The sequence below is a fragment of the Tiliqua scincoides genome, chromosome 3, assembly GCF_035046505.1.
Source record: "Tiliqua scincoides isolate rTilSci1 chromosome 3, rTilSci1.hap2, whole genome shotgun sequence".
Lineage (NCBI taxonomy): Eukaryota > Metazoa > Chordata > Lepidosauria > Squamata > Scincidae > Tiliqua > Tiliqua scincoides.
In genome coordinates, this window is record NC_089823.1 from 27567377 (window position 1) to 27594426 (window position 27050).

Sequence of the window (27050 nt, forward strand, 5' to 3'; positions counted from 1 at the left end):
GATTTCAACTTGTAGCAGTGAGCTAAAGCATCCAAGCCCACTGACGCTTGGAACGTTAGATCCAAAGCCGCTGGTTTTGCTAGGCTCAACAAAACTTACCCAAGAACTACAAGAAACTCCTAAGAATTATAAGAAGAGAAAGGCAATTGAACTACTCAGTCAAGTACCTTCCCCTCCACCAGTGAAGCCAATCTGTACGCTTGTTTCCCCATTGGTGAAGAGGGCATTTCAGCCACCTCGAAGTTCTGCTGCCCAGTGCGAAAGAACACTAGAAAGGCGATATTGTCAATCTGTTAAAAAGCCTGTCCTAAAAACAGCCAGAGAAACTGGTTTTCCTTTTGAGAACAATTTTGTTGCCGATGAGGAACTAGCAATGATAAATACACAAGCCCTCTTGACTAACTTTCGAGAAGACAAAGAGAGTGGTTTGACTGATGAAATGACATATACTGGGTGCAGTGATCTACCTGACAGGCTTTTACTGAGAAATGATTCTTCCCAATCTGCCAGTAGAAAAAATATAATGCAGAACAGTAGCGTGGGAGCTGATGCTCCCAAGAAAGACACAGATGAAGTTAACAACTCATTAGCTGTGCAGAAGAAGCTGCAAAGGCAAAGAAAACCAAAGAACTAGCAAGTGCCTCTGTACATTTATTGCATGTTTTAATATTTAGATGACCTTTTAACATTTTGGACACTGTAAATATTTGTACAGACCTGTTTGTCTATTGTGCATATTTCAATTCAAAATAAAGGTTGGAGAGATTTTATATCTTCTGAAGCACAGAATACTAAGAGAGCCCAATAAGACTGGATGTTGATTCTGCAAACTCTTCAAATGCTATGGAGCTGCAGGTATACACAACTTTATTCAAAAGTCTGGTACCAGTTCACCAACAACATTAAATGAAGTTATTGGCTTAATTTACTTTTTTGCTCAAATATCACATGGTTTTTCCCATGTAATCCAACTTTCTTATTCAATGAATCATTGTTCCAACAAATGCCTAAACTCTCAATGTGCTTATTATGTCTTGACTTTTAACAGTTCTGTTCAATGTAAATGTGTACCCACTCCATTAACCACCATAGGCTTCAGAATGCCTCGTGGAAGCAACTGGAAGTTGCAGAAGCACCCTGGAAGTAAACTGGAAGTAGCTTCTAGTCACTTCCATGAGGCATTCTCAGCCCACAGCAGCCAATGAAGTGGGTCAGGGGCTGGCACAACCTGGAAGCGACCTCTGGGAGCTCCTAGAAAGATTTTGTGGCAGAGCATTGAGCATGGGATCGCAATCCACCATAAAGGATGAACTGGGTTGTGGCAGGCAGAAGTTTGGGAACCTTTGCTTCAAGATGTAAAGAAACAAGCCAGGGACAAGGTTTTTTCTAGATTTACTGCAGTTATCTATCAATGTGCCTGCTAGAAAATGGAAGAAAATATCTCTCCTGAAGACCATTCTGAACAATCAGAAAATATGGACAGTAAATATTACGAAAACAATACCTACATATGAATACAGTGACCACAATCCAGCACAAACACATGTATAAGTAAGTCTGATAAACCAGTGAAGCAACAGTGTATGTAATCATGCTGAATTGCAACTAGTATTTTACAGTTAAATATATTTACTTCTCAAAATATGCATGATTACTAAAGTTAAAAGATTACCATTGATTACTAAAGCACTGACATAAAGATAGATCATTATATCATTTTAGGGTATAGTTCTGCACTTAGTAATCCCTTAGCTGGCAACAGCATTGACCCTGTGCAACTGGAGGAAGGGTTGCAGACAATGGCTACAATCCAGTAAATACACTCCTAGTTCAGCATACCATTTTTGCTTTAAACAAAAAAAGTTCTTTATTGATTTTTCTTTGAAAGAGCAAAAATCAAAATATATACACCCAAAGACATGAGTTTCATTATAGGAGATATTAAGAAATGAGTAATATTAACGTTATTCTCCACAACACAAAACAGAAGAAAAATTTCACATATATAGGGGTTTTAATATCAAGCAGCAGCCCTTACCATGTGGCAAGCCCTATTTTTGCCTGGCCTACAGGAATACACATTTGATCCCTGTTATGTATATGCAGTGTTGGGCAAAAATGACTTAAAAAGATTTCAAAAGTAATTTGTACACCATGAAATGAGGGAGTGCTGCTGCCAGTCACATACAAGCCTTGAGATATAGGTGACAAACTTTAAATTATAGCCTTACAATATGATCTGATGCAGAGTTAAATGCCCTAATTCATTTTTCTCACTGAATTTACAATGCCTAACTACACAAGAGTGGAATGATGATGTTTTTCCTAGGTTTTAATGCATGCCTGTATTGTTTCAGAAGTCCAGTGTATAGCTAAAAATAGTCACTCTGATTTAATTCTGTTTATTTTTGTACAATAATTACAGTGACCTAAAAGGAAAAAAAATAGAGAAAAGAGCGCAGTTTGTGTTAATCCTTCAAATATGCAAAGCTAAAAACATTACAATACAAACTTATACCATGAATGAATTTATTTTATGATCTGGCTATAGGAATGTAGAGACAAATTAATTCTTTCACATTAATTAAAAACTAGCAGCTTAAAATATATAAAGTTACAGAATTATGGGAAAGAGTATTCTTTTTATTTACTCTTTATTGCCATCCTTACATTGTTCTTTACAGGTTTACAAAGAAGTTCTCAACCCTGAAGAAGGTGCAAGAAAATGTATAGAGCAGCAGTTGAAGTATACGGGGGGGGGGGGGGGACACAAAAGGACAAAAATTGTCTAAGTGGCTTTCAAACATTTTAGAAGCCCTAGGGCAAAAAAATTTTTACCACTGTGCTCTGGCACATAGGTGTGCTGCGGGAGTTTCAGGAGGGTCATTTACTAGTAGGGTCGCTGAAGGTGTGAGCCCCCAAATCGGCAGGATCATGGTGTGCCTTAACAATTTTAGTGCCTTGTCAGTGTGCAGCATGATGAAAAAGGTTGAAAATTGCTGCCCAAGTGGCTGCTACCTGATTTATAAATGCCAAGGATTGTGGTCATAATGGTGATTGGGCTGCAGTGTTCCCGCCCCAAGTGGCTGCTTGTTTAACCCTTGAAGCACATAGCCTACTCTTCCCTATCAGTTTTGAACCATAAAAAATTGAATCACAAACCACTGGTGGGTCCTGGACCCACAGTTTGAGAACCGCTGGTCTAGGTGAGAGTTAATTTCATGCTATTGCTAATTTTCAGTTAAACTCAGAAATATCAAAGAGTTTCCCCACCACCCCATTTTGTGCTACTGCCAAACAGGATCATCGAGGCATATTTTGATTGTGCCGGGGTGGAAGGACCACACAATTTATGTTGATTAGCGGAAAGCTCAAAAACAGACTGATGAGGATTTGCTGCTACTTTAGCCTGAGAAGTTCATATAGTGCAAAATATCATTGGGGAGGAGGGGGTTCATATGAATAAGATCTAAGTGTTAGTACAGTAGTAAAAAAGTTCAGGTGAGCAGTGGCAACAAATGGTTCTTGATTGGTTTCAGCAAGAAAGGAAATATACATGCGGCTCTAACAAAGCAGCTAGCAAACCTGAGAGATGCTATAAGAGCACAGAAAAGAACTGCATTGGGTCTAAATGGAATGTAGAACAGAAGCTGGTCCAATGAGGAACAATTTTAATACGTGATCTAAAGGCACTTCATCTTGCACAAGAGAAAGGTCTGCACCTTTATCAATTCATTCTACCATCTGCAGCCTCCCACACTACTCCATATCACGTCCAACAGCCCGATTCTCAGCAAGGGAGTTCCTGGAAAGGGGGGGGGCAAAATACCACATTTCTTCAGGTGCCTTGCTGCTGGCTTTTGCTTTTGCAGCCGCGACTGGCTCTGAAGGCAAGGCGGAGGGGCCGCTTTATATCAGTGGCCAGGTGCCTGAAGTAACGTAGTGTTTTGCGCCCCCCCCCCAGGATGCCAGTGATTTCAAGAAGCAGTAGGGGCTGTAGTGAAGGGCTAGGAAAGCCCCATTCCATTAGCAACTCTTAATTTGTGGTTCTTAGGATCTAAGCTGTTGTTCATAAAGAATCTAAAGACTAGATCCTATACAAATTCATTACTATTTTGTCGTAAAATTTCCTGCACCAGTTAGAAGGAAGCAACCATCTGGGAGAGCCTACAATCTTAGGTAACCTGATTATGCATGTAGAGGCTGTTCTCCTGTCACATACCTTAGTGGTTTACCATTAGTAAGTGGCTTGTCAAAATACTTCCCAATTATCACAGTATTGAACTGCTAAGAATTATTGTGATGCTTCTGTCAGGAGCATTCTGTCTTACATATGTACAAGGCCTGGTACAGAAGTAGTTGAAAGAACAGATGAGTTTAAAACTGCAACAAGTAATTAGTGCAATTATGGGAGAATTGATAAGAATACAGATGATTTAGTAATTTTGCCTGCAAGTGTAGTTCGGATTCAGATGGACTTTCTAATGATTTTCTTTTTTTAGGCTTAAAAAGTATGTGTGGAATGTGTTCTAGTTCAGTAGAAAAATACAAACGTTTAAAATACAAAATTGATAAAATATAAAACAAAGTCTTAATCAAGTTGATAATTCTAAAAGACCCTGTGGAAACCACTTCTGTTAAATGATCTTTCATTGGTGGAGCTGCTGTTAGTTCTTCTGTTGGGGAATGTTGAACCTGGATGAGAAAAATCTCCAGTGTTGCAAACTCCATAGGACCTGCTAAAATATCTGACTGGTTCTTCAGAATGAAGTACAGTATGAAAAGTGACATTGTGGTCATACTGCTCTTTCATACGTTGTATCTTCTCTCTTGGGACACCATGGTTGTTCCGTCTAGAAAAGAATTTGTTAAAACAGCAGCAGAAAGAACATGTGTTTAGCTCTCAGGTTGAATTTACAACAATAAGGATTTCTCCATGAAAGCAGTTCCAACTGTGTGCACAAACAATATTAACTGGACATTGGCAGATATGGAAAGCATAGGTTCTGAATCTGATATTTGTGATTTGCTCCTTCCATCTCCATGGCAGCCCATTTAATAAGTTTGTCTATGTGAGTGTAAGGCACATTTGTGACTACTTGGGAGTCAGCTGTGCCATCCTGCCAGCGTTACATCCTGTACTTTTGCTGGCAAAAGTAAATATACCACCAAGCAGCACAGGGACTTGGGGAGGGTGGCAGGAGGTCAGAATATCCCCTTACTCTGAGGAGACCTTCAGCCACCTCCTAACCTGCACTGAATACAGCACAGACCATGCAGCCTGGTTGTGTCAGCGCTGGCTAGATTTGGGCTTCACCTGATATAAATCATCATTCTTTCTTTGGATTGTTAACTCTTTATTTCTCATATTATTGTATTAACAGACTTGTAGCTTATCTTCTGTGAATGGGAGGTATTAATTCATGCTGGAAAAGGCATTTTTACCAATCTCCCCTTAATGCAATATCCTTCTGTGCTCATTATAGTCCTGTTCTGGGTAGGGCTCCCCATTTCCCTTGATTGGACTTTCATGGAGGAAAGTCCTTTCCTATGCATTCCTTAGGACACAACCTATACACAATATTTTCCGTGTCCATGGCTTGAATGTGGAACTTTAAAAACTCAAGATTTAAAGAGGTTTACAAATATGCATATTCCATCTCTCAAATAATAGGTTTGTTTTAACATTTATCTGAATTAGTAAAATATAATACAGGCAATGTATTATTGAGAGATTGTTGTCCTAAGCTGCAATTTTGAACCCAGTGTGCATATCCTACTGCAGTGTTTCTCAAACCATGGGTCAGGACCCACTAGGTGGGTTGTGAGCCAATTTCAGCTGGGTTCTCATTCATTTCAATGCTTTATTTTTAATATAATAGACTTGATGCTACCATGGTATGTCTCTGCATTTGGGGAAATGTTACAGACCTGTACTTTTAACAAGCTACTATGTATATTATTTTAATAATGATAGTGAATGGGACTTACTCCTGGGTAAGTGTGGGTAGGTTAGCAGCCTAGGATAGTTAAAAATGGTCGTGCTAGATGACGTCACTTCCGTCACGACATTACTTCCAGTGGGTCCTGACAGATTCTCATTCTAAAAAGTGGGTCTCGGTGCTAAATGTGCGAGAACCACTGTCCTACTGTTTTCAATGGCAGTGTGCCCTGTGCAACTAGAGATAGGGTATACATAAAGACACAAAATTAGCAAAATTTAGTAACCCTTAGATTTTGCACCCAGCAGGTGTTTGCCATTTTCAAACAACCCCCTCCCCACATAATTAATTACAGCACAAAACATACCTTACTAGTTCTCCAACATTGAATTTCCAGCGTGTATCTGGCTCTCTAAATATAACTTCGTAGCTGTTTTCAAGTGCCTAATATGAAAGAGCCCACAACTTGTAATTACAATACAAGATAAAGCAATCTTTTATATTTGTTTACTTATTGTGTAACAATTCCCGTATCACTTTCATTACCACCACAGGAAAAAAAATTTAACTTGCATGCAGCCTAAATCTATGTATGTTTACTCAAAAGAAAGTAACATTTCTGCCCAATGTTGCATATATGCAACAGGGATCAAATGTGTACACCTGTGGGCTGGGCAGAAATGGATCAATGGGATTTAAATCTATGTAAATGTGCACAGAATTGTGTCACAGATTTCTGTCTTACAGAATCATGACAACTATTCACAACTATAAAATTCCATTCCTGGGGAAAAAAGGGAATTTCCTATCTTCTTGAACTGTTCAAATTACCCATAAGGTGTGGGTGTCTTAAAATGAAAACTAGTTAAAGGGTACTAATGAGATATGTACCTGTACCACACTAGAGCTGCTTCAAAGACCCTTTCCTGGAAGTGATAATTAGGTTCAAACTCTAGCAAGACTGCTGATTAGTTCTTACAGCAGCTACAATATGCTAAAGGAGAGTTGTGCTTATGCAAAGACCCCTTCTGTTTATGAAAGGACTCTGTGTGAAAGCACACACCTTGTCCCCAGTGATGTAGTTAAGGCATCTGGCGCTCAGGGGCACAAAAATTTTTAACACCCCGCCCCCCAACCTATAAAATCAAATTTAACACACATACCTGGTCACAGTTAGAAGGGGGTCAGGTCTGAGGCATGGGGAGGCCATGTGTGGCCTCTCCAAGCCACAGAAGGCTGCTCTTTTTTTTTGCCTCAGGTTCAGGGGTGTGGGTTGGCACTTCAAGGAGTGGTACCCGGGCAATGTACCCCCCCTCTGCTCCCTCTTAGCTATGCCACTACCTGTCCTCCTGGCCATGGAACATCTCCATCCAAACAGGATACAACTCAATATGCTGAGCTCAGCATTTGGCAGTGTCCCGAGTTATTCTGCGCAGCCCACAGTCTCTTTCTCAGTACACTAGCTTTCATTTTATAGGCTTTCAAATCATTAGTTATAGAGGCAAATTAGTTAATGGCAAATTTTTACAATGTTGCCACTGTTTCTGAACAAGGAACCCACCTCTGACAGAGCAGCAGAAAATGTTCCTTCTCTAGAAAAGAAATAGTGGGTGCTAGCCATGCACCAACAGGCTATGTGAGCTATAGATGCTGAAATAGCTTCAACATTTTTAATGGGTCTCTTAGATTATGTGAAACATAGGGGGAAATGGGGAATTAGCAGATTACACTAGCAATTCTACATTCAGATTCATGAATTTTCAAGTTATAAGGAACTATTAAAAATTGTACAGGCACCAAGATAGGAATCATATATCAGCCTCAGTGATATCACAGGTACAGTCCAATCAGCAACTGTTACCCTGCACATGCCCAATCTTGTCTGATCTTGGAAGCTAAGCAGGGTCAGGCCTGGTTAGTACTTGGATGGGAGACCGCCTGGGAATACCGAGTGCTGTAGGCTTATACCATAGTCTTTCGAGACTGAAGGTTGCCAACCACCAGTCCAATCAGAGCCTATCAGAATATCAAAACCACTTCCAAATATTGTTTGGAGCATTGTATTTAATGGCCCAATCCTATTCAGACCTTGAACCACTGGAACAAGTGCTCCGGTGATGTCGCTAAATGTGGGGAATGGCGGAGCAGAGGGCAGATCAATGGAATGGCATGGCGGAGGGCAGATCAAAACTGGGAAAGGGGCAATACCAGTGGCGCCACTGCTACCCTATCCTCTTTCCCAGCTTCAATCTCTCAACCCAGGTCCACATAGATTTGTGCCAGCGAAATCACTGATGTAGGTCCGAGTAGCTCCAGCAGGCTGGTGTGTTTGTACCCCAGAGCAAGGGAACAAAAGTTCCTTACTCTGAGATCTCCAGGACCTGAAATTACCCAATAGGATACACCACGCACCCCACTGGCATAGCAGCATTGCTATATAGGCAGTTGCATAGCATTGGGCTGCCTATGTGTCTTCCAAATGCAATGGGAGTGCTGGGTTCCCAGCACACTGTGCATGCAAGAGCAGTGTTTCTCAACTGGGTACCACCAATGGAACTTCAGGCTCTGTCTGGTGGTACCTGCTGGACCTCTGAACCCCTGCTGCCTGGCAGCGAGACCATGAACATGACACAACAAACAGCGGTAGGAGGCTCAGTTCAGTGGGAAGAGCTCCAAAGCATGCTTTTCCACACTCAGTAAAGCCCTCCTGTCCACCCTGAGTCTCTTACTGGTGTATGTCACATTGCATCTGGCCTCCCAACTCAGCAGTAACAGGCATTGAGGTCATCGCCAGTTACTACTGATGGTACTTCAAATAGGTGGACCCTGTGAAGTGGTACAACGGAGGACAAACCTTGAGAAACACTGCTCTACAGCAGGGGTGGGCAAACCTTCAACTTTAGGGATCCTGAACCTTTAACAATTGTGTAGAAGAGAGGATTTCAGCAGGTGCAGCTTGTCATCTGAAATTCCCTTTTCTATACAATTACCTTCTCTATACAATTTAGGATCCCTAAAGTTGAAAGTTTGTCCATCCCTGTTCTAGAGGGAAGACATTTCTATTCCCTGAAAGTGTCTATTCAAAGTGTGTAAGCCTGTGTTCCTTTTAGAAGGTAAGAATCACCTGTACAGTCCTTTAAAGAAGGGGCCAGCGTTTTTCATCATAGGTTGAAAGATGACCCACAGACAGGGTGACCAGATGAAATGGAGTGTCTACACCTTTAACCACTGCATAGAAGAAGGGATTTTGGCAGGTGCAGCTTTTTAAACCCTTCCATGTTGAGCTGCACCTGCCAAAATTCCCTCTTTTATACAGTTGTTAAAGGTGTAAGCACTGGGTTCCTCATTGTATCTGGACACACTGCTTGTAGATAAATGGTGAAGAATGTGCTTTGCTTGCAAATCCAGGCCCTGGTATCACCAGTTTAAAGTGTCTTTGGTAACAGGGATAAAAAAAGCCTGCCTTACTGAGCTACCGACAGTCAGAGGAGACAATTCTACCAAGATGGGCCGTCTAACATGTGAAAACAGAAAGCTGGTGCAGCAGGGAATGGAGCTTCAATTTTAACTGGATCAAAACCAACCTGGGTGTGGCCTAATTCTAGACTTGACCAAAACTGAATGTCAGTAGAAGCTGATACCTGAACATTTTTAAACGTGGCACTTTTTCTGCTCTTCTTGATGGCTATGGACAGGGTTATCAGTTCACCTCTCAGAACTGTGAATGGCTAAACATTAAGCATGACAGAAGGTAATAGTATTCCCTACCATTATCACATATGGCTTCATTTCCCAAGCGTGGATGTTGGTATTATCAATAATAACTGGGGATTTCCCATTCTTCATTGCTTTACGTGCTGTAACATAATAATGTAATTGTTTTAAAAGACCAGACAATTGGTGGACACACTATTCCTGTATCTTTACAGCTATCCTAAATCAACCCTCTGGGGATCCATCGTAATGCTAACAAGTAACTCACAATACTGGTGAGTATTGTGAACTGGTGTTATTTTTCAAGAGAAAGAATTTATTTCCATGTTTTTGCAGTGCTTTAGTTTCAGTTTCTTCCTTTTTATACATGTTACAATCAGGCATGGATAAACCACTAGAAACAGGAAAGGGATGGAGACCTTGACCCTGGATAACATTAATTCAGGCTGTTATATAACCCAAAAGCTGAGGAAGGTTTATACTTTCCTAAGCCAGGGCAGCAAACTTCTGGAGTCACTTTAATCTCTAGCTAGTGGTTCAGGAGCCAAAAGTGTATTTTGCCACACAACCCTAGTCTTTTATAAAATGCCACATTACAGCTGCTGCAGGAAACGGATAGCCTGAAGGGCCAGTTCCCAACCAGCCACCAGATCTATGGATGGCCTCCTGGGAAGTGGTACAAGATACAGATGTTTCACTCTGGCTGTAAAAGTTTTAGGGGAGGGGCAGATAAGAACAGCCCCACTGGATCAGGCCATAGGCCCATCTAGTCCAGCTTCCTGTATCTCACAGCGGCCCACCAAATGCCCCAGGGAGCACACCAGATAACAAGAGACCTCATCCTGGTGCCCTCCCTTGCATCTGGCATTCTGACATAACCCATTTCTAAAATCAGGAGGTTGCGCATACACATCATGGCTTGTACCCCGTAATGGATTTTTCCTCCAGAAACTTGTCCAATCCCCTTTTAAAGACGTCTAGGCTAGACGCCAGCACCACATCCTACGGCAAGGAGTTTCACAGACCGACTACACGCTGGGTAAAGAAATATTTTCTTTTGTCTGTCCTAACCCGCCCAACACTCAATTTTAGTGGATGTCCCCTGGTTCTGGTATTATGTGAGAGTGTAACGAGCATCTCCCTATCCACTCTGTCCATTCCCTGCATAATTTTGTATGTCTCAATCATGTCCCCATGTATGTCTCAATCATGTCCCCAGGGTTTTAAACTGATCCCTGGGGAAAGGCCGACAGGAGCCGAGGGGCATCCGGTTCGGGACTCCTCATCCCTAAGGGATGAGGATGGGGAGGTTAGAAAACAACAAGACAAAGGCAGAGTAGGAGAAGAAATTGGGAAAGGTAGCATGATGGGATGTGATAGACAGTTTGGCACAATGAGAGGATGCGGGGACAAAGGAGCGAATAAGCAGCCCATCCTAGGGCATTCCGTGTACAAATGCTTTTATGCGAATGCCCAAAGTCTACGTGCAAAGGTGGGAGAACTGGAACGTCTGGTGACAAGGGAAAACATTGACATAGTGGACATAACGGAAACCTGGTGGAATGCGGAGAATCAGTGGGATACCGCAATCCCAGGCTATAAACTCTACAGGAGGGACAGGCAGGGGCGTGTTGGAGGTGGGGTGACCGTTTATGTTAAGGAAGGGATAGAATCCAGCAAAGTAGAAATTGAAGGTGGGTCCGACTCCACCGTAGAATCTCTGTGGGTTAAATTACCAGGCTTGTGCAGCGATGTAATACTGGGGGCGTGCTATTGTCCTCCAGACCAGAAATCGGATGGGGACCTTGAAATGAGGAAACAGATCAGGGAGGTGACAAGGAGGGACAGGGTTGTAATCATGGGGGACTTCAATTATCCTCATATTGACTGGGTCAATTTGTGTTCTGGTCACAATAAGGAAACCTGATTTCTTGACATGCTAAATGACTGTGGCTTAGAGCAGCTAGTCACGGAGCCCACCAGAGGACAGGTGACTCTGGATTTAATATTGTGCGGTAAGCAGGACCTGGTTAGAGATGTAAACGTTACTGAGCCATTGGGGAACAGTGATCATTGACTTGCGATCCGTTTTGACATGCACGTTGGGGGAAGAATACCAGGCAAATCTCTAACAAAAACCCTTGACTTCCGACGGGCAGACTTCCCTCAAATGAGGAGGCTGGTTAGAAGGAGGTTGAAAGGGAAGGTAAAAAGAGTCCAATCTCTCCAGAGTGCATGGAGGCTGCTTAAAACAACAGTAATAGAGGCCCAGCAGAGGTGTATACCACAAAGAAAGAAGGGTTCCACTAAATCCTGGAGGGTGCCCGCATGGCTAACCAGCCAAGTTAGAGAGGCTGTGAAGGGCAAGGAAGCTTCCTTCCGTAAATGGAAGTCTTGCCCTAATGAGGAGAATAAAAAGGAACATAAACTGTGGCAAAAGAAATGTAAGAAGGTGATACAGGAGGCCAAGCGAGACTATGAGGAACGCATGGCCAGCAACATTAAGGGGAATAATAAAAGCTTCTTCAAATATGTTAGAAGCAGGAAACCCGCCAGAGAAGCGGTTGGCCCTCTGGATGGTGAGGGAGGGAAAGGGGAGATAAAAGGAGACTTAGAGATGGCAGAGAAATTAAATGAGTTCTTTGCATCTGTCTTCATGGCAGAAGACCTCGGGCAGATACCGCTGCCCGAACGGCCCTTCCTGACCGAGGAGTTAAGTCAGATAGAGGTTAAAAGAGAAGATGTTTCAGACCTCATTGATAAATTAAAGATCAATAAGTCACCGGGCCCTGATAGTATCCACCCAAGAGTTATTAAGGAATTGAAGAATGAAGTTGCAGATCTCTTGACTAAGGTATGCAACTTGTCCCTCAAAACGGCCACGGTGCCAGAAGATTGGAGGATAGCAAATGTCACGCCTATTTTTAAAAAGGGAAAGGGGGGGACCAGGGAAACTATAGGCCAGTCAGCCTAACATCCATACTGGGTAAGATGGTGGAATGCCTCATCAAAGATAGGATCTCAAAACACATAGACGAACAGGCCTTGCTGAGGGAGAGTCAGCATGGCTTCTGTAAGGGTAAGTCTTGCCTCACAAACCTTATAGAATTCTTTGAAAAGGTCAACAGGCATGTGGATGTGGGAGAACCCGTGGACATTATATATCTGGACTTTCAGAAGCGTTTGACACAGTCCCTCACCAAAGGCTACTGAAAAAACTCCACAGTCAGGGAATTAGAGGACAGGTCCTCTCGTGGATTGAGAACTGGTTGGAGGCCAGGAAGCAGAGAGTGGGTGTCAATGGGCAATTTTCACAATGCAGAGAGGTGAAAAGCGGTGTGCCGCAAGGATCTGTCCTGGGACCGGTGCTTTTCAACCTCTTCATAAATGACCTGGAGACAGGGTTGAGCAGTGAAGTGGCTAAGTTTGCAGATGACACCAAACTTTTCCGAGTGGTGAAGACCAGAAGTGATTGTGAGGAGCTCCAGAAGGATCTCTCCAGACTGGCAGAATGGGCAGCAAAATGGCAGATGCGCTTCAATGTCAGTAAGTGTAAAGTCATGCACATTGGGGCAAAAAATCAAAACTTTAGATATAGGCTGATGGGTTCTGAGCTGTCTGTGACAGATCAGAAGAGAAATCTTGGGGTGGTGGTGGACAGGTCGATGAAAGTGTCGACCCAATGTGCAGCAGCAGTGAAGAAGGCCAATTCTATGCTTGGGATCATTAGAAAAGGTATTGAGAACAAAACAGCTAGTATTATAATGCCGTTGTACAAATCTATGGTAAGGCCACACCTGGAGTATTGTGTCCAGTTCTGGTCGCCGCATCTCAAAAAAGACATAGTGGAAATGGAAAAGGTGCAAAAGAGAGCGACTAAGATGATTACGGGGCTGGGGCACCTTCCTTATGAGGAAAGGCTACGGCGTTTGGGCCTCTTCAGCCTAGAAAAGAGACGCCTGAGGGGGGACATGATTGAGACATACAAAATTATGCAGGGGATGGACAGAGTGGATAGGGAGATGCTCTTTACACTCTCACATAATACCAGGACCAGGGGACATCCACTAAAATTGAGTGTTGGGCGGGTTAGGACAGACAAAAGAAAATATTTCTTTACCCAGCGTGTGGTCGGTCTGTGGAACTCCTTGCCGCAGGATGTGGTGCTGGCGTCTAGCCTAGACGCCTTTAAAAGGGGATTGGACAAGTTTCTGGAGGAAAAATCCATTACGGGGTACAAGCCATGATGTGTATGCGCAACCTCCTGATTTTAGAAATGGGTTATGTCAGAATGCCAGATGCAAGGGAGGGCACCAGGATGAGGTCTCTTGTTATCTGGTGTGCTCCCTGGGGCATTTGGTGGGCCGCTGTGAGATACAGGAAGCTGGACTAGATGGGCCTATGGCCTGATCCAGTGGGGCTGTTCTTATGTTCCGGGCCAGGGTTTGGAGATCCCTGCTGTAGACAATACTGATCTAAATGGACCAGTGATCTGCTTCTGTATGTAAACTTCATAGGTTGGCAGTTATTATTATTATTTATTATTATTATTATTATTTTATTAATTTATACCCTGCCTTTTTGCCCAACGGGCACACAAGGCAGTTTACAATTTAAGTACAACATGAAAAAACAATCATTAAAAACAATTTACAATAATTAAAAAAATCTAAAAACAAACCCCATGGATTTTCATATAAAAAGCAAGAAGCAAGAACACCAGCCAGCCTGTCAACAATTAAAAGCTTTTTGAAATAAAAAGGTCTTCAGTCCATGCCGAAACGTTAGCAAAGATGGAGCAGTTCTCAGTTCTAAGGGGAGGGTATTCCACATTTCGGGGGCCACCACCGAGAAGGCCCTCTTCCTGGCCGCCGCCCCTCTCACATCTCTTAGTGGCGGCAAAAGGGTCCCCCGAGATGATCTAAGAACACGGCAGGATTGTAGGGAAGGAGGCAGTCCCTCATATACCCCAGACCCGAGCCGTAAAGGGCTTTAAAAGTCAAAACCAGCACCTTGAATTGGGCCCGGAACAGAACCAGCAGCCAGTGTAGCCGCCGGAGCAACGGTTATAGAAGGTATATGCTTGGTCACAGGTGGGGCACTGTAAACAAAATTCCATACAGCAGTTCAATAAGAATCTGGACACTATTGCATAAACGTTTAAAAAACAATGTTCTTCTTTGTGCAATTTTGTCTTCTCTACCTGGGACGTTGTTGGGCAAACCCACATACAGTGATTAAAATATGTCGCATCTGCTGGCTACATACAATTGTCTTTGGGGCAAGATCTATCCCATGTGTTGCAGTTGGTCATTTATGTCCTTGGCTTTACAGTGAACTTATAACATTAATCCCAAGAACCTTGAGGGGCAGGGAAAGAGCAACCTAAAGAGATTGTTCCCCACCTATTTCTGCCCCATATTGTCTACTATCCTTCTAGTAGATGGCAGGAGGTTATTTGGGAGGCATCACAGATGTTAAGATAAGGAATCAGATTTTCCATGGTCATGCAAAAAAAAAAAAAAATTAGTATCTGCCCATAAAGGTATAGGCAAGAAAACACACAAGGAAGCTACCACAAGGTAAGAAATGTAACACATAAACAAATCATGATTTGTTTAATGGCAACAGGGATGCTGGTTTTATATTTTCAGGGCATACAATTGCCCTTTAGGATTCTAATAACTGCAACAACATAAATTGATTAGAGGGATAGTTATTACTGCATAAGGAACAGTTATAATGCAGAGTTCTCTTGCATACACAGATCAGAAGCTTGTACCCTTCATTGATACGCATGTCAGAGTTATCTCTATCACATTATTGTCACACATTAATAATACTTTCAGGTTGTTCTATTCAACTTTGAAAGCCCTGTCAATAAAATGAATAACACCAAGGCAACAGGTGGGGATGAGAGCCACTACAGGTGTTTTATTATTATTTTTATTCTGAGACATGTATTTATTTTATTTATTCTAGAATTTATTCTGATTTTGCAATGCCCAAGGAAACTTGCAAAAAATACCCCATCATCTTAAAAACAATACCTAAAAATGCAAAATACAGAAAATCCGTATAAACAGATGAAAATGCATACACCTCAATTTTTCTCCTACTGCCCAGAATGGCTCTGAAGGGAGGGTGGGCGCTTGCACACCACAGTGTGGCTCCCTGCAAAACTTAGTGCTTTGCACCCCCTATAGCTATGCCACCGGACGAGAGGCTAGACAATTCTCTCACAGCAAGAAGTACCAAACTCCAAGTGCAGTCACAGAAAATTTGTTGTGTATTCCCACCAACAGAACCTCAAACAACGGTAGGGCAGGCAAGAGGGTGTAGTGTACAAAAAGTAACGTACAGAGTAGCTATACTCTGTACCATACATTAGGAAGTAAAGCACCATACATTAGGAAGGAATTTGCTTGCCTCTTTTCTGGTTCCACTTGTGTGCTTCCTCTAGTAAATCAGGATCAAACACATAGGTTCCATCTTCAGTGAAGAAGTAGTCATCAGTGCTAAAAACCGCTGCACTGGGAAATTGGCGTTTCAGTTGCCTGATGGACAAACAAGGAAAAGCAAACATTTACCGCAGAAACCCGCCTCTAAGTCAATTCCACAGATAAGTCGAGGGTAGGCTTTGAGCCAACAATCATGGAATTTTCTATGACCCTCGGATAAGTCAGGGTTAAACTTAGGGGAGTGTCTGACTATAGTTTTGTCTGATTTCACTCCAGGCCAGATCCTGAAAAATAACCCACCACTAATTGTTACTTAAGAACTGTAGTCTCATTTATTAAAAACATAGTAAAAGATCATAAGATACATTTTTATTCTTTTTAAATTCTGGTCTTCATCACCTTTTTGTAAGCACTATCAGAGTAAGTGCACTGTAAACATCATGTTGGCATCCTTCAGTCTTGGAAGACTATGGTATCGCGCTCTGAATAGTGGTTCTGGAACAGAGTGTCCTCTCCAGTGCGCGAAGCCTGGGTAAAGTAGATATGGAGGATAGACTGTTACCCATGCAGCAAATCCCCCCCTCTCCACGTCACTGGAATGGTCCAATGGAAAAGCAGAAGCCAATACGGTTGGTTCCAGCAGCGTCGCAGGAGTTGCCAGAACATGACTGTGTTCAGCCATGAACTGTACACAACATACCAGTAAAACAGTGGTTCCCAACCTGGTATTCATGTACTCCCAGGGACACTCAACAGGACCTTTAGGGGTACTTGAAAAAGAATGGAATAATGGTACAAAAAGGCAGGTCATGCTCCAGAATGCCTTGCAAGACAGGAATGCCTTGCAAGGACCAGCAAGGCAGGAAGTGAGGTAACTAGTTGGCTGTGAAAGCCCCACCAATAGCTAGTTTTTGGTCATCGATTCATGTATGAACCAGTGATTGAAAACCAGCACAGTAAAAAAGCTGAAACATAATATGGAAAGTGATCAATCACCCAGAATTTCTCAGCACATTTCCGGTGCAAAACAGTGCAAAGGCAGAGTCTTCTGTTCCTCAAACAGATGAAAAGAGAAAACATTGTGCTAAATACATGAATTATGGGCTTTCATAGAGAGGAGATGAGGACTTGTATTATTAATTACAAACATTTTGCTAATATGAAGGGTACAATTTATGGAAATGGGCTGCCAAAGGATATGCAAGTGAAAAAGGTTGAACCATGAATCAAATCCACCTTTAAGGTGTCTGGTGTATTAAGCCAGAAGCTCTACATACAACATACAACCCATAACACATAACTGGGAGTGTGCAATTCAATCCACAGCAGAGAGATGCAACTGCATGTATTTGCAACCCTTTTTACTCAGAAGTAGACCCACTGCTTTCCATGGGTGTTGCTCTTAAGTAATGGTGCACTGAATTGTAGCCTGCTTCAAATGGAAAGGAGGATTCTCATCCTGGTGTTTCAAAAAACAGACCTGCTTTGCAAGCATTTGCAAAGCAGAACCAGGCTGCAGCAGAAGGAAGGAGAATAAAAGGTTAACAAATTGCTTCTGAGGAGCTGTGCCTGCCTGCTGCCTGAGAAACTTGGCCCTGTCTGCCCTTGAGAAAGGAAACTTTTCAGAGTTGAAAGGCTTTGCCCTCTGATTGACCCGGAGATAAGGTGAAGTGAGAATTGGAGCTTGATTACTTGGCAAAAATTTCACGTCCTATAGGCGAGTATCTACAGTAGTTTGGACTAATAGAAAAACTGCAAGTGGCTTTAACACATTTCTGCCCAACCCATAGGTATACACATTTTATCCCTGTTGCGTATATGCAACGCTGGACAGAAATAGCTTAAACCAGTGGTTCTCAAACTCTCTGGGAGAGTTTGAGAGTCACCAAGTACTTGCGTGGGCGGGGGGGAGGCAGCGGTGGCAGGGGGATCGCGCCGCCCAGGGGGGCTGCAGGGGCTTGGATGCACTTACCCAAGCCTCCTACAGCCCCCCCCCCAGGCTGCGGGGAGCCCGGCGCGACCTGCAACCAGGCTCCCCGCAGCAGTGAAAGTGGAAGTGGAGTGCAATTGCTCCGCATCTACTTTCACTGCTGCGGGGAGCCCTGCTGCAGGTTGTGCCGGGCTCCCCGCAGCCTGGGGGGGCTGTAGGAGGCTTGGGTAAGTGCACCCAAGCCCCTGCAGCCCCCCTGGGCGGCGCGATCCTGGGGATCGCGCCGCTGCCTCCTCCCTGCCTCCAGGCTACCCCCGCCCCTACTGACGCCCCAGTTTGAAAAGCCCTGGCTTAAACAATCACACCATTAGTCCATCTTCTAGCTTAATATTGTCAACACTAATAGACAGCAGCTCACCAAGGATTTAGACAGGAACTCATTTCTGTCCTACCACTAGCTCTATCACTAAGCCATGAACATACATTTGTGGATGCAATTATCTGTTCTGAACTGTCACAATTCAAAGAGAATTTGGGGGTGCACTGTCAAGATTGCCTGGTAAAGACAAGGGCCACCTTCCACATTTTTACAAGACATAGATACCAGGATCCATGCTTTATCAGAGGTGAGCAGACCCTGGCCCGCAGGCCATTTGCAGCCCTCGGGGACATCCAATCCAGCCCACAGGGAGCCCCCCCCCGTCTCCAATGAGCCCCACACTGGCCCGCAGCTGCTGGCTGCAACCACCAGACGCAAGTTAAAGCAAGGCCTTTTATAGTTTCCATGTGTTTTCTGTTTTTCCCTGGGCATTATTTTAACACACACACACCCAAAGCCTCTGACCAACTTACATCTTCATGTGCGCCTGGTTTGATCTGTATGTTTTCACTATGCAAGAGGTGTATGGCAAACAGTTCACAGTTCTCATGTGGTTGTACATGCCTGTATTATAGTTCTCATGTGTATTATAGTTAAGCTCAGTAAAATTCATTCATTCATATAAGTGCCTTCTCTGGAATACGCAAGTGGCAGGTAAAGCACTGTTATGCTTCAGTTCTGTCTCCAAAGTATTCATTTATGTAAATTTATTCAAATCTGAAATGTAAATTAATTCTTTTTTCCCCTGGCTCCTGACCCCTGACACAGTGTCAGAGAGATGATGTGGCCCTCCTGCCAAAATGTTTGCCCACCCCTGCTTTAAACCATGCACCTGCAAAAGTCACTTTACATGGTAAAGCAGACTCAAATGAGGTCAGTTCAAAGAAAACAGTTGTGCTTGACCAGGCCTCCAATTGGATGCATTTTAAAGAATGATGTTTTACTACAGGATTGTATCTGAATCCGTAATGACTTCTCAGGTGTTCCTATGGAATCCCCAGGACTTCTGAGAACTTGTGCATTTTTCCTTCTACCCAAAACCTCCTAAGGTATGAATTTTAAAACCTTCTATAGGATGTTGTGTTAAATAAACACGTTCACAGTATCGGACCACTCAGATCACAGTACTCTAGGAGTGTCATTTGCAATTGTTCTAATTCACTTTAACAGGAACCTAAATGATCCCAATGCACTTTTAATAAAATCCTCAAATGAAAAGAGAACCACCAAGAATGATCTCATCTTTTACTGTAAGAAAACGCAGAGTATAAAATGGTACAAGATAGAGGGGAAAACCTTATATGTTTTATGCATATTGGAGTCCATAACCCCAAAAGCAGAAAAGTAAGAGGACAAAAGGCTGATTCATAAATAATTCATTTCCCTTAATGTTTTGTCACTGTAAATTTCAGCTAAATATATAAGAAAGACTTGGAAGTATTGTACATACTTGAAGTTAGGAAAGTTCAGTCTGTCATCATTTGCAATCCCCCTTGGTACAACAAAATCTTCTTTGCATAGTGAGTTAGCAACAGTGACCCAGAAAAAGGTTTGTGCTGTCATACTATCACAGTTTCTCAGTTACTTATCTCATTGGGCAGTGGCAACGGCAGGCCTCACTTTGGGTTATCAGCAATAAAGAGGGAGGCCAGCAAGCTGAGACAAAATGTTAAGTCTAGTTGTGGCCTTCATGCTTGTTTATCTTTAAGCTACCAGCTAACATATACAGAAGGTCCAAATTTACAAACTAGATTCCATGGGCCTGTTCGTAAGTCAATTTGCTCATGAGTCCAACATTACTGTTACTGGTAAAGAACATGCTGTAAAACATGAAAAAGTATTGGCAATATACAGTACTCCTTTCTTTCCATAATCCATGTTCAACTACTTGTCACATGTCTACGTGTGTGTGTTAATTCCATGCAGGGCTATAAATTCAGCAGTGATTTTTTTTTTTTGGCAGAGATGAGTAACTGGTGCCTTCCTGCTTATGTTTTATTGGTCAACAAACCAACAGCAATGTAATAGGAAACGCTTGTGCATATGATTCACATGTCACAGATATCATGATTTTTCAGCCTTTCATTAAATGTTCCTGCCACTCACTGATTTAGAGAAAAGGGTTAAGGACAAGTTAGTTTTCTGTTGAAAGACCTTGTGCTTCTATAAAACGTATTGCGTGGTCTTTGATGAAAGCTTACAAAAACAACACTTCAAAAAGCAATCTTGTGACCAAATCATACTAACACACAAAGGTCAGTTTTATGACTGGAATAAAAGTATTCAACAGTACTTAAGTCATAAATGCTATCGCTGCACAACACACAATCATGAATAGCTATAATAAAAGCAACAGAGAATTGTACGTCTCTTTCCACCCTGGTGAAAAGCCACACTAATGGGAAAAATTCTCTGTAGCCTCCTAGGTTAAAAATACTTTAATATATGATTAAAAGAAAAACTAGAGCAAACTAGAGTACCTCCTGCTCCCAATTATCTGCTACTTTATGTTATAGAAAAATGGCAGCAGATTATAACAATAACATTCAAGAGAAAGCCTGTCTGGACATGACTTCTAGCATGCAGATCAACATAATCAATGATTGTATGGTCCTGCCATGCTCATGCCACTGTGTCACAGCCAGCCTAATGTAGTTGTGAGCCAGTGAGCACAGACAGAAGAGCCACAGCAACAAAAGTTGGAGTCACCTGGAAATTTTGCCATCAATCCAAGTGTTGCTTGCTGCTAACACTGCCATCAGATTCATCATTAATGAGCAGCACAAGGCAACATTTAGGCAACACAAGGACTGGATGATTTCCAGAGCACTGCACACAACATGGTTGCACTGCTAGCTTTCGGGAGAGGAACCAGTGTTTTACAGACAGAGGAGTGGTCACACAGATAAGGACGAAAGGCAGCTGTAACAACAAGCTCATAGGAGACAACACTGTGAACTGCACAACAGCACAGTGGGAAAGGCCTGTTTAACAGAAAACAAGATGAGGGTTCAGCTCCCACCCTACACATGTAGCCTGTACACAGTAAAGTCCAACTTTTGGAAGGGGCAACTGGCAACAGTAATTATGGATGGGAAAGACAGCAGCAGGCTAGAACCCACAGGACTAGGAATACTGTCTTATGCTTTTAAGTAAACCAGTTTAGAACTTTTGTTGTTAAACAGCAGTAGATAATTTTTTTTAAATAATAACAGAACTTGTCATCACCCAGTTCACAAATGAAGATTCCAAACACACAGGAACAGACAATCCCAAGATGGGATCTTTGTAGTCTTCTGTGACACATCCCCTACTGTCCTCACCAGCTGATACAGACCCAGGCACATATAAAAGGAAGACTGTGTTCTGTATGGAGCCATGTTGCTTGTCAGTGGAAAGGTCTGAGCATGGGTGAAGTACTTCAGGGCAAAGGGTCAGGAAAAGCCACGTCCTGGCATCTTTGATAGCCAGTGACAGGCACACTGACAAATAGCTTAGGTAGCTGTTGTCTTCATACCAAGATGCCTGCTCAACCCCTTTCATCTCTTCCAGTCAGGCCCACCCACGTTCATTAGCATAATCTATTGGTTATTTTCTCATAATTGGTTAGCAATCTCTACTTCATTCAGCCCAAGTGCTGGGTTTATAATTACACCATCAGTATCGGGGAGGGAGAACCTGGGCAGAGGGCTCAGAAGGATATTGCATTCTCACACACTCCAGCAGCAAGGCCACTGACAAGATGCCTGCAGTGATGAATTTACAGGCCTCTCCCATGTTGCTAAAGCACAGAAACATCTGAAGTGAGTAACAAGAGCAGGGTGGAGTATAGTGGGGATATCCCCAGCTGCTAATCACAAGAGAACCACAACTGAAGGAGTTACCGCTTTTATTGAACAGCAGAAATGGTGGCATGAATTCTGAGAGCATTACACAGGAATGAAGTTGCCAGCCTTTTGCTCCTGCAGGGTTCCCGTGCTTGAGAAAGCTGCATGACAGAAAAACCACAGGCGCAGCTGGCCCCAGTCCTGTACCTTCATGCTGAATAACACTACCCCTGTTACACTACTATCTGTCATAAATTCTGTAAAGGCACGGGAGTCCTCCTAGAACAAAATGGTAACAACCCCACACATGGACAGCTGACTTCCTAGTTACTCTCTCCTTCGATTGCTATTTGTGGTCTGCATGGCCTCTGTGCAGGTTGGATGACTGCCTAATTGCTGGTGGGAAACAAGAGACGCAATGGAATGCTGATGAAGACCAGAAAGCATCTTAAACAGGCAGTTCCAGGAAATATGGTACTCATTGGTGTTCACCAGCTATCATCTAGGAGTTCTTCCATTCTATAGGCTTCTGATCAACTCTGCACTCTCCTGAAGTCCACAGTTGTGTAGTCATCTGTTTGGATAAAACAAGATTTTATGAGATCTTAGACAGCAGTTGCAGCTGCAACACATGAAGCTAAGGATACCTACAATGGTAGCTGTGTCCCTTCCCCACTCTGTTTTCTGCATGATTGGACCCAACCCACATTCATTGACAACCCTTTCTACAAATGGTAAGCTTCTGCTGTGTCTTCTGTTGGAGAGATATGGTGATCACCTACTGAGATTACAGGAATTCTACAATCTCTACAAGCAAAAGAATTTGAGTGTTCTGCACATCTCAGAATATTTGAGATAGGGAAGGATGGAGGTAGTTTAGGGATCATACCTTGAGACATATGCATCCCTTCTCTAGTAGGGACTGTGTGGTGTTGCCTGTCCTTGCAGCTCCATAGCAGGAATAGGGTTTCTTGATGGGCATAGATTTCTGGAGTCCTGAAGTGGCATTCTGAAAGCTGTTCTTCATCAGCATCCTAAGTGTTCTGAAAGCTGTCCTTCTTGTTGCTGTTCTTTTTGAGAGTGCACAGTTTCTGAAACATGCTCCCGTTATATAGAGAGCTCTACAACGAACTTCCCACAGGTGTACTTTCTATAAACACATATATTATGAGTTCTAAAGACAATGGGGAAAATTATGTAGCCCTGTGATGCACACATTAATATACAATATTTGTATTCCCTAGCTGAGAGCTTCTCAAACTTCTTGGGTGTAAACCTCTTGAGATAAGTCTTTGCAGGGGATGGGGTGAAGGCAATGACATGATCCCTTTAGGATTGCATCACTAAAGGGGGCTGCCTGTATTGGAATCGTGGAAGATATTGCAAGGAGATATGATGTGGTATAAGCAGTGGCCCTTTGCTCTGGTGAATGCGGGGAACACAGGTTTAAGGGCTGGGCTTTGAGCAGAAGGTGTGCTGCACAGCTGCAGCCACTAGAGGCACTGAGGACTTCAGGGATATAAGGAGCACCCTTATATCTATATATGCATAGAGAGTTCATGGATTGTAGTTGGAGTGAGAGTAGAGGAAACTTACTAGCCAAACAGATTGACTTTTTGGTTAACTGGCCTGTTGACTCATGGCTCTGTTTATTGGACTGACTCTCTGGCTAACTGACTTAACTCATGGACTGACCCACAACTCTGCTAATAAACCAAGGACTAATGATTTACTGGACTTTTGGACTGATTAACTGGCAATCTGATTCAAGGACTGGTGAACAAACAACAAAGTGACACACTAATGGACTAATCAAATAGATTGCTGAGTGGTGGAGAGCTGAAGTGGTGCTGCTGTACCTGAAAGGACTGCAGCTTTAGGAAGTGGGAAGAGGTACCCTGCAGTACCCTTTTTTGCTGGTGCTGGGGTTCAGTGGTTGTTTTTCCATACTGCCAGAGCTAGCTGTGGTTAAGCTGGGGGAACTAATTAGTTTAAAGTGGGCATATGTTCTTTAGGGAAAGCGTAGAACAGGAATTTGGCAAAACACTGCTTTTACCTACTGAGGGCTGCTGCACCATCCAGGAGTTTTGGGGAGCCCTGCACAGCCCTCCACAGGGCTCCCTGAGTGTTAGAATGTTGAAAAAAAGCAATTGGAAACCACTTTCTGGTTGTGATTTCAAGTTTCCCTCAGCCCTGCTTTGGAAAGCATAGGCACACTAGTTTCAGCAGCAACAATGAAGGAGGACTCTTGCACACCTACTGTCTGGTTTCCAGTGAGTGTCCCAGCTGGGCATCCATAATAAGGCCCAGATGGCAAAGCTACCAGGACAGTGGACAGGTCACTCCTCCATCACTGTCACTCTAGTTATGGCCAGCAATGCAAAGAACTTATGTCTGCTGCATATGCCCCACCTCTGGAGTCACTCCTGGAGCCAATGTTTAGGGTAAGTCCAGACAAGAGCTCTTTAAGAGAAATTTTGTTTTTTAAACATTATTCTCAGTGTTGCTCTCCATGCATTTGTTGCAAGTAATGCTTCCTCCACCCAGGAACTGTGCAAAGATAGCTGTTCCTAAAATCAGTTCAACCACAACATGCAAAACAGGAGTCTGGTTTTCCACAAGCAAATCTGGGAAGAGCCAATAATAATTTGTCTCCAAGCAAATTCACCAAAAGCACAAAGTCGCAGAGATTGATCATCTACTTGCCAATTAGAAAGTGTGCTGTTCAAAAAGGCAACAGAATAGGCCCAGCACTAGAATACAAAAAGTGGCAGGTAAAGCACTGTTATGCTTCAGTTCTACTCAACTTACTTTTATTGAGAAGACTGACAAACTCTGGTGTCACATTTCATTTTACAAGATTGGGATTTAAAGCAGCCTGCACAACTTGCAACTCATTAAGCCAAACCAAACCCAAAAGCCTTGTAAGGCGGGTCCAAGACGACTCAATGCATCTGCTTCCTGGTTTTGTGACTTGCCTGGGGGACCACCCTGCACCTGACAGGCCACAATACATACTGGTGGGCTGCACACAGTTTGGTGTGTCAAAGTACCCAACCCTGGCCTAAGAAGTGTACAAGCTTCATTTGGAGACTACATTCAAATCCTTGTATTACAAATGTAAACATACCAAGCTGCCTTATACTGAGCCAGAACACTGTCTGTCAGTCTTATCTATGTCAAGACAGTAAGCTGCAGTGCAAAGTTGCAGACAGGGGTTTTCCCCCAGCAATGCCAGAGGTTGAACCTGGGACTTTCTGCATGCAAAGCATATGGTCTGCCAAGTACCCACAGCACACACACACACACACACACACACACACCCCCGAAGAAGCAGGAAGGAAACAACAACACAACAGAATAGTTTTGAGGAAGAGAAACTCAGATAATTTTTTTCTACCTCTGTGATTTCAGAATGACAACCAAGCGTGAAATCTGGATCCATCAAAAGTAGAGAATATGTTTGTTTTGACTCTAGTGCAATGATGACTCTTATAAAGTATCCTGACTGCTTTTCTCAGTGCACATTCTAATGGGCTAAAAAAACCAAGCTGCAAAGGCCCATAAGGGCAGGGAAATTCATGATATTCATGAAATTCATGATATAATACTGTTAATAATATAGCAAAGTGATGGGATGATGCGCCAAGAAGAACAGGTCTGAGGTCAGTTTAATTCTGTGGATTTAATTACTTGGCCCTATTTAAGTTCCAGTGCTATTAGCAGAAGTGAAGTGGAGAAGTCAGGCCTTGCAACAAACCAAGAAAATAAAACTGCATCGCTCGGGGAAAAAAGGAGAGTATGCCTCTGACAGGCTGGAACCGAGAAGTCAGCAGCAGTCACAGCAACTACTGCCTCTCCCAGCTTATCTCCCACTCTTGTGCAACTTCCCTTCCTGCAACCTTGACCTGCTTAGGACTTCTCTTTTCACTGTCTCCTATTAATGGTGCCCATTTTTTTTTGCCCCAGCAGGGTTCCTTTATTTTCAACAACTAGTCGTTTCCTGTATCTCACAGTGCCCCACCTCAGGAACCACACAAGACAACCTGCATCCTGGTGTCCTCCCCTGCACCTGGCATGTCATAAGAACATGAGAGCCCTGTTCGGTCAAGCCAAAGTCCCATCTAGTCCAGCTTCCTGTATCTCACAGCGGCCCACCTGAGAGAGCACACAAGACCACAAGAGACCTGCATACCGGTGCCCTCCCCTGCACCTGGCCTTCGGAGGTAGCCTCCTTCCAAAACCAGGAGGTTGCACGTACCCATCGCGGCTTGTAACCCATGATGGACTTTTCTTCCAGAAATCTGTCCAATCCCCTTTTCAAGGCATTGATACCATCACCACATCCTGTGGCAGGGAGTTCCCCAGGCCAATTACTTGCTGGGTCAGGAAGTATCTTCCTTTCATGACACTGACAGACTGGGCGGCTGAGCGAGGGGGCCAAGAGGGAGGTTGCTTACCTGGCCAAGGTAGTTTTGCCAGAGCCGGGCAGGCCTCGGAGCAAGTAGAGGCTTTTGCTGAAGCGGCGCCTCCGAGGTGCGCCCCTGCTCTGGGCGCCTGGCTGGAGGTTCAAGCCCCCGAAGGCGCGCACCAGGCTGTCCTCCATCGCAGCAGCCCCACCGCGGCGGCGGCGGCGGCGGCAACTGCCGTGCTCACAGAGCAGCTGGCGTCCCGTGATTGGGGCTGGCCTCCTTGCCCCCTCCCTCGCCCAGGGCGGGGCGTGGGCTCCCTCCCCCCCTCTGTGGAGGTGGCACTGCTGCGCGCTGCGCTGGCAGACCTTCGCCTGCGCCTCTCCGG

At 43.6% G+C, this 27050-nt stretch overlaps 2 protein-coding genes across 2 annotated transcripts in view; one reads left to right on the forward strand and one right to left on the reverse strand.

The window, feature by feature from the left end:
* Nucleotides 1–1589, forward strand: part of BRCA2 (BRCA2 DNA repair associated) — a 34058-nt gene extending 32469 nt beyond the window's left edge. Inside the window, exon 27 of the mRNA XM_066621251.1 lies at nucleotides 2–1589. Coding sequence (XP_066477348.1) covers nucleotides 2–634 — 633 coding nt within the window. The 3' untranslated portion in view covers nucleotides 635–1589. The remainder of the gene's footprint in view (nucleotide 1) is intronic.
* On the reverse strand, nucleotides 632–26932 carry N4BP2L1 (NEDD4 binding protein 2 like 1). The gene is made up of 5 exons (XM_066620547.1): nucleotides 26714–26932; nucleotides 16086–16213; nucleotides 9711–9799; nucleotides 6310–6386; nucleotides 632–4853 (listed from the first exon to the last, which is right to left on the reverse strand). Exons 1-5 carry the CDS (start codon nucleotides 26857–26859, stop codon nucleotides 4610–4612), a joined length of 684 nt encoding a protein of 227 aa, XP_066476644.1. The 5' UTR covers nucleotides 26860–26932; the 3' UTR covers nucleotides 632–4609.
* Nucleotides 26933–27050: the final 118 nt, after the last annotated feature.

Bases quoted from the DNA above. Each gene is read 5' to 3' on its own strand.
- N4BP2L1 (XM_066620547.1), bottom strand. From the start codon at position 26,859: ATGGAGGACAGCCTGGTGCGCGCCTTCGGGGGCTTGAACCTCCAGCCA. The intron at 9,800-16,085 runs GCAAGCAAATTC...ATTATGTTACAG, and splicing joins CAAGTGGAACCAGAAAAGAG to CACGTAAAGCAATGAAGAAT. The intron at 6,387-9,710 runs GTAGGGAATACT...CTTTCATATTAG, and splicing joins TGAAGCCATATGTGATAATG to GCACTTGAAAACAGCTACGA.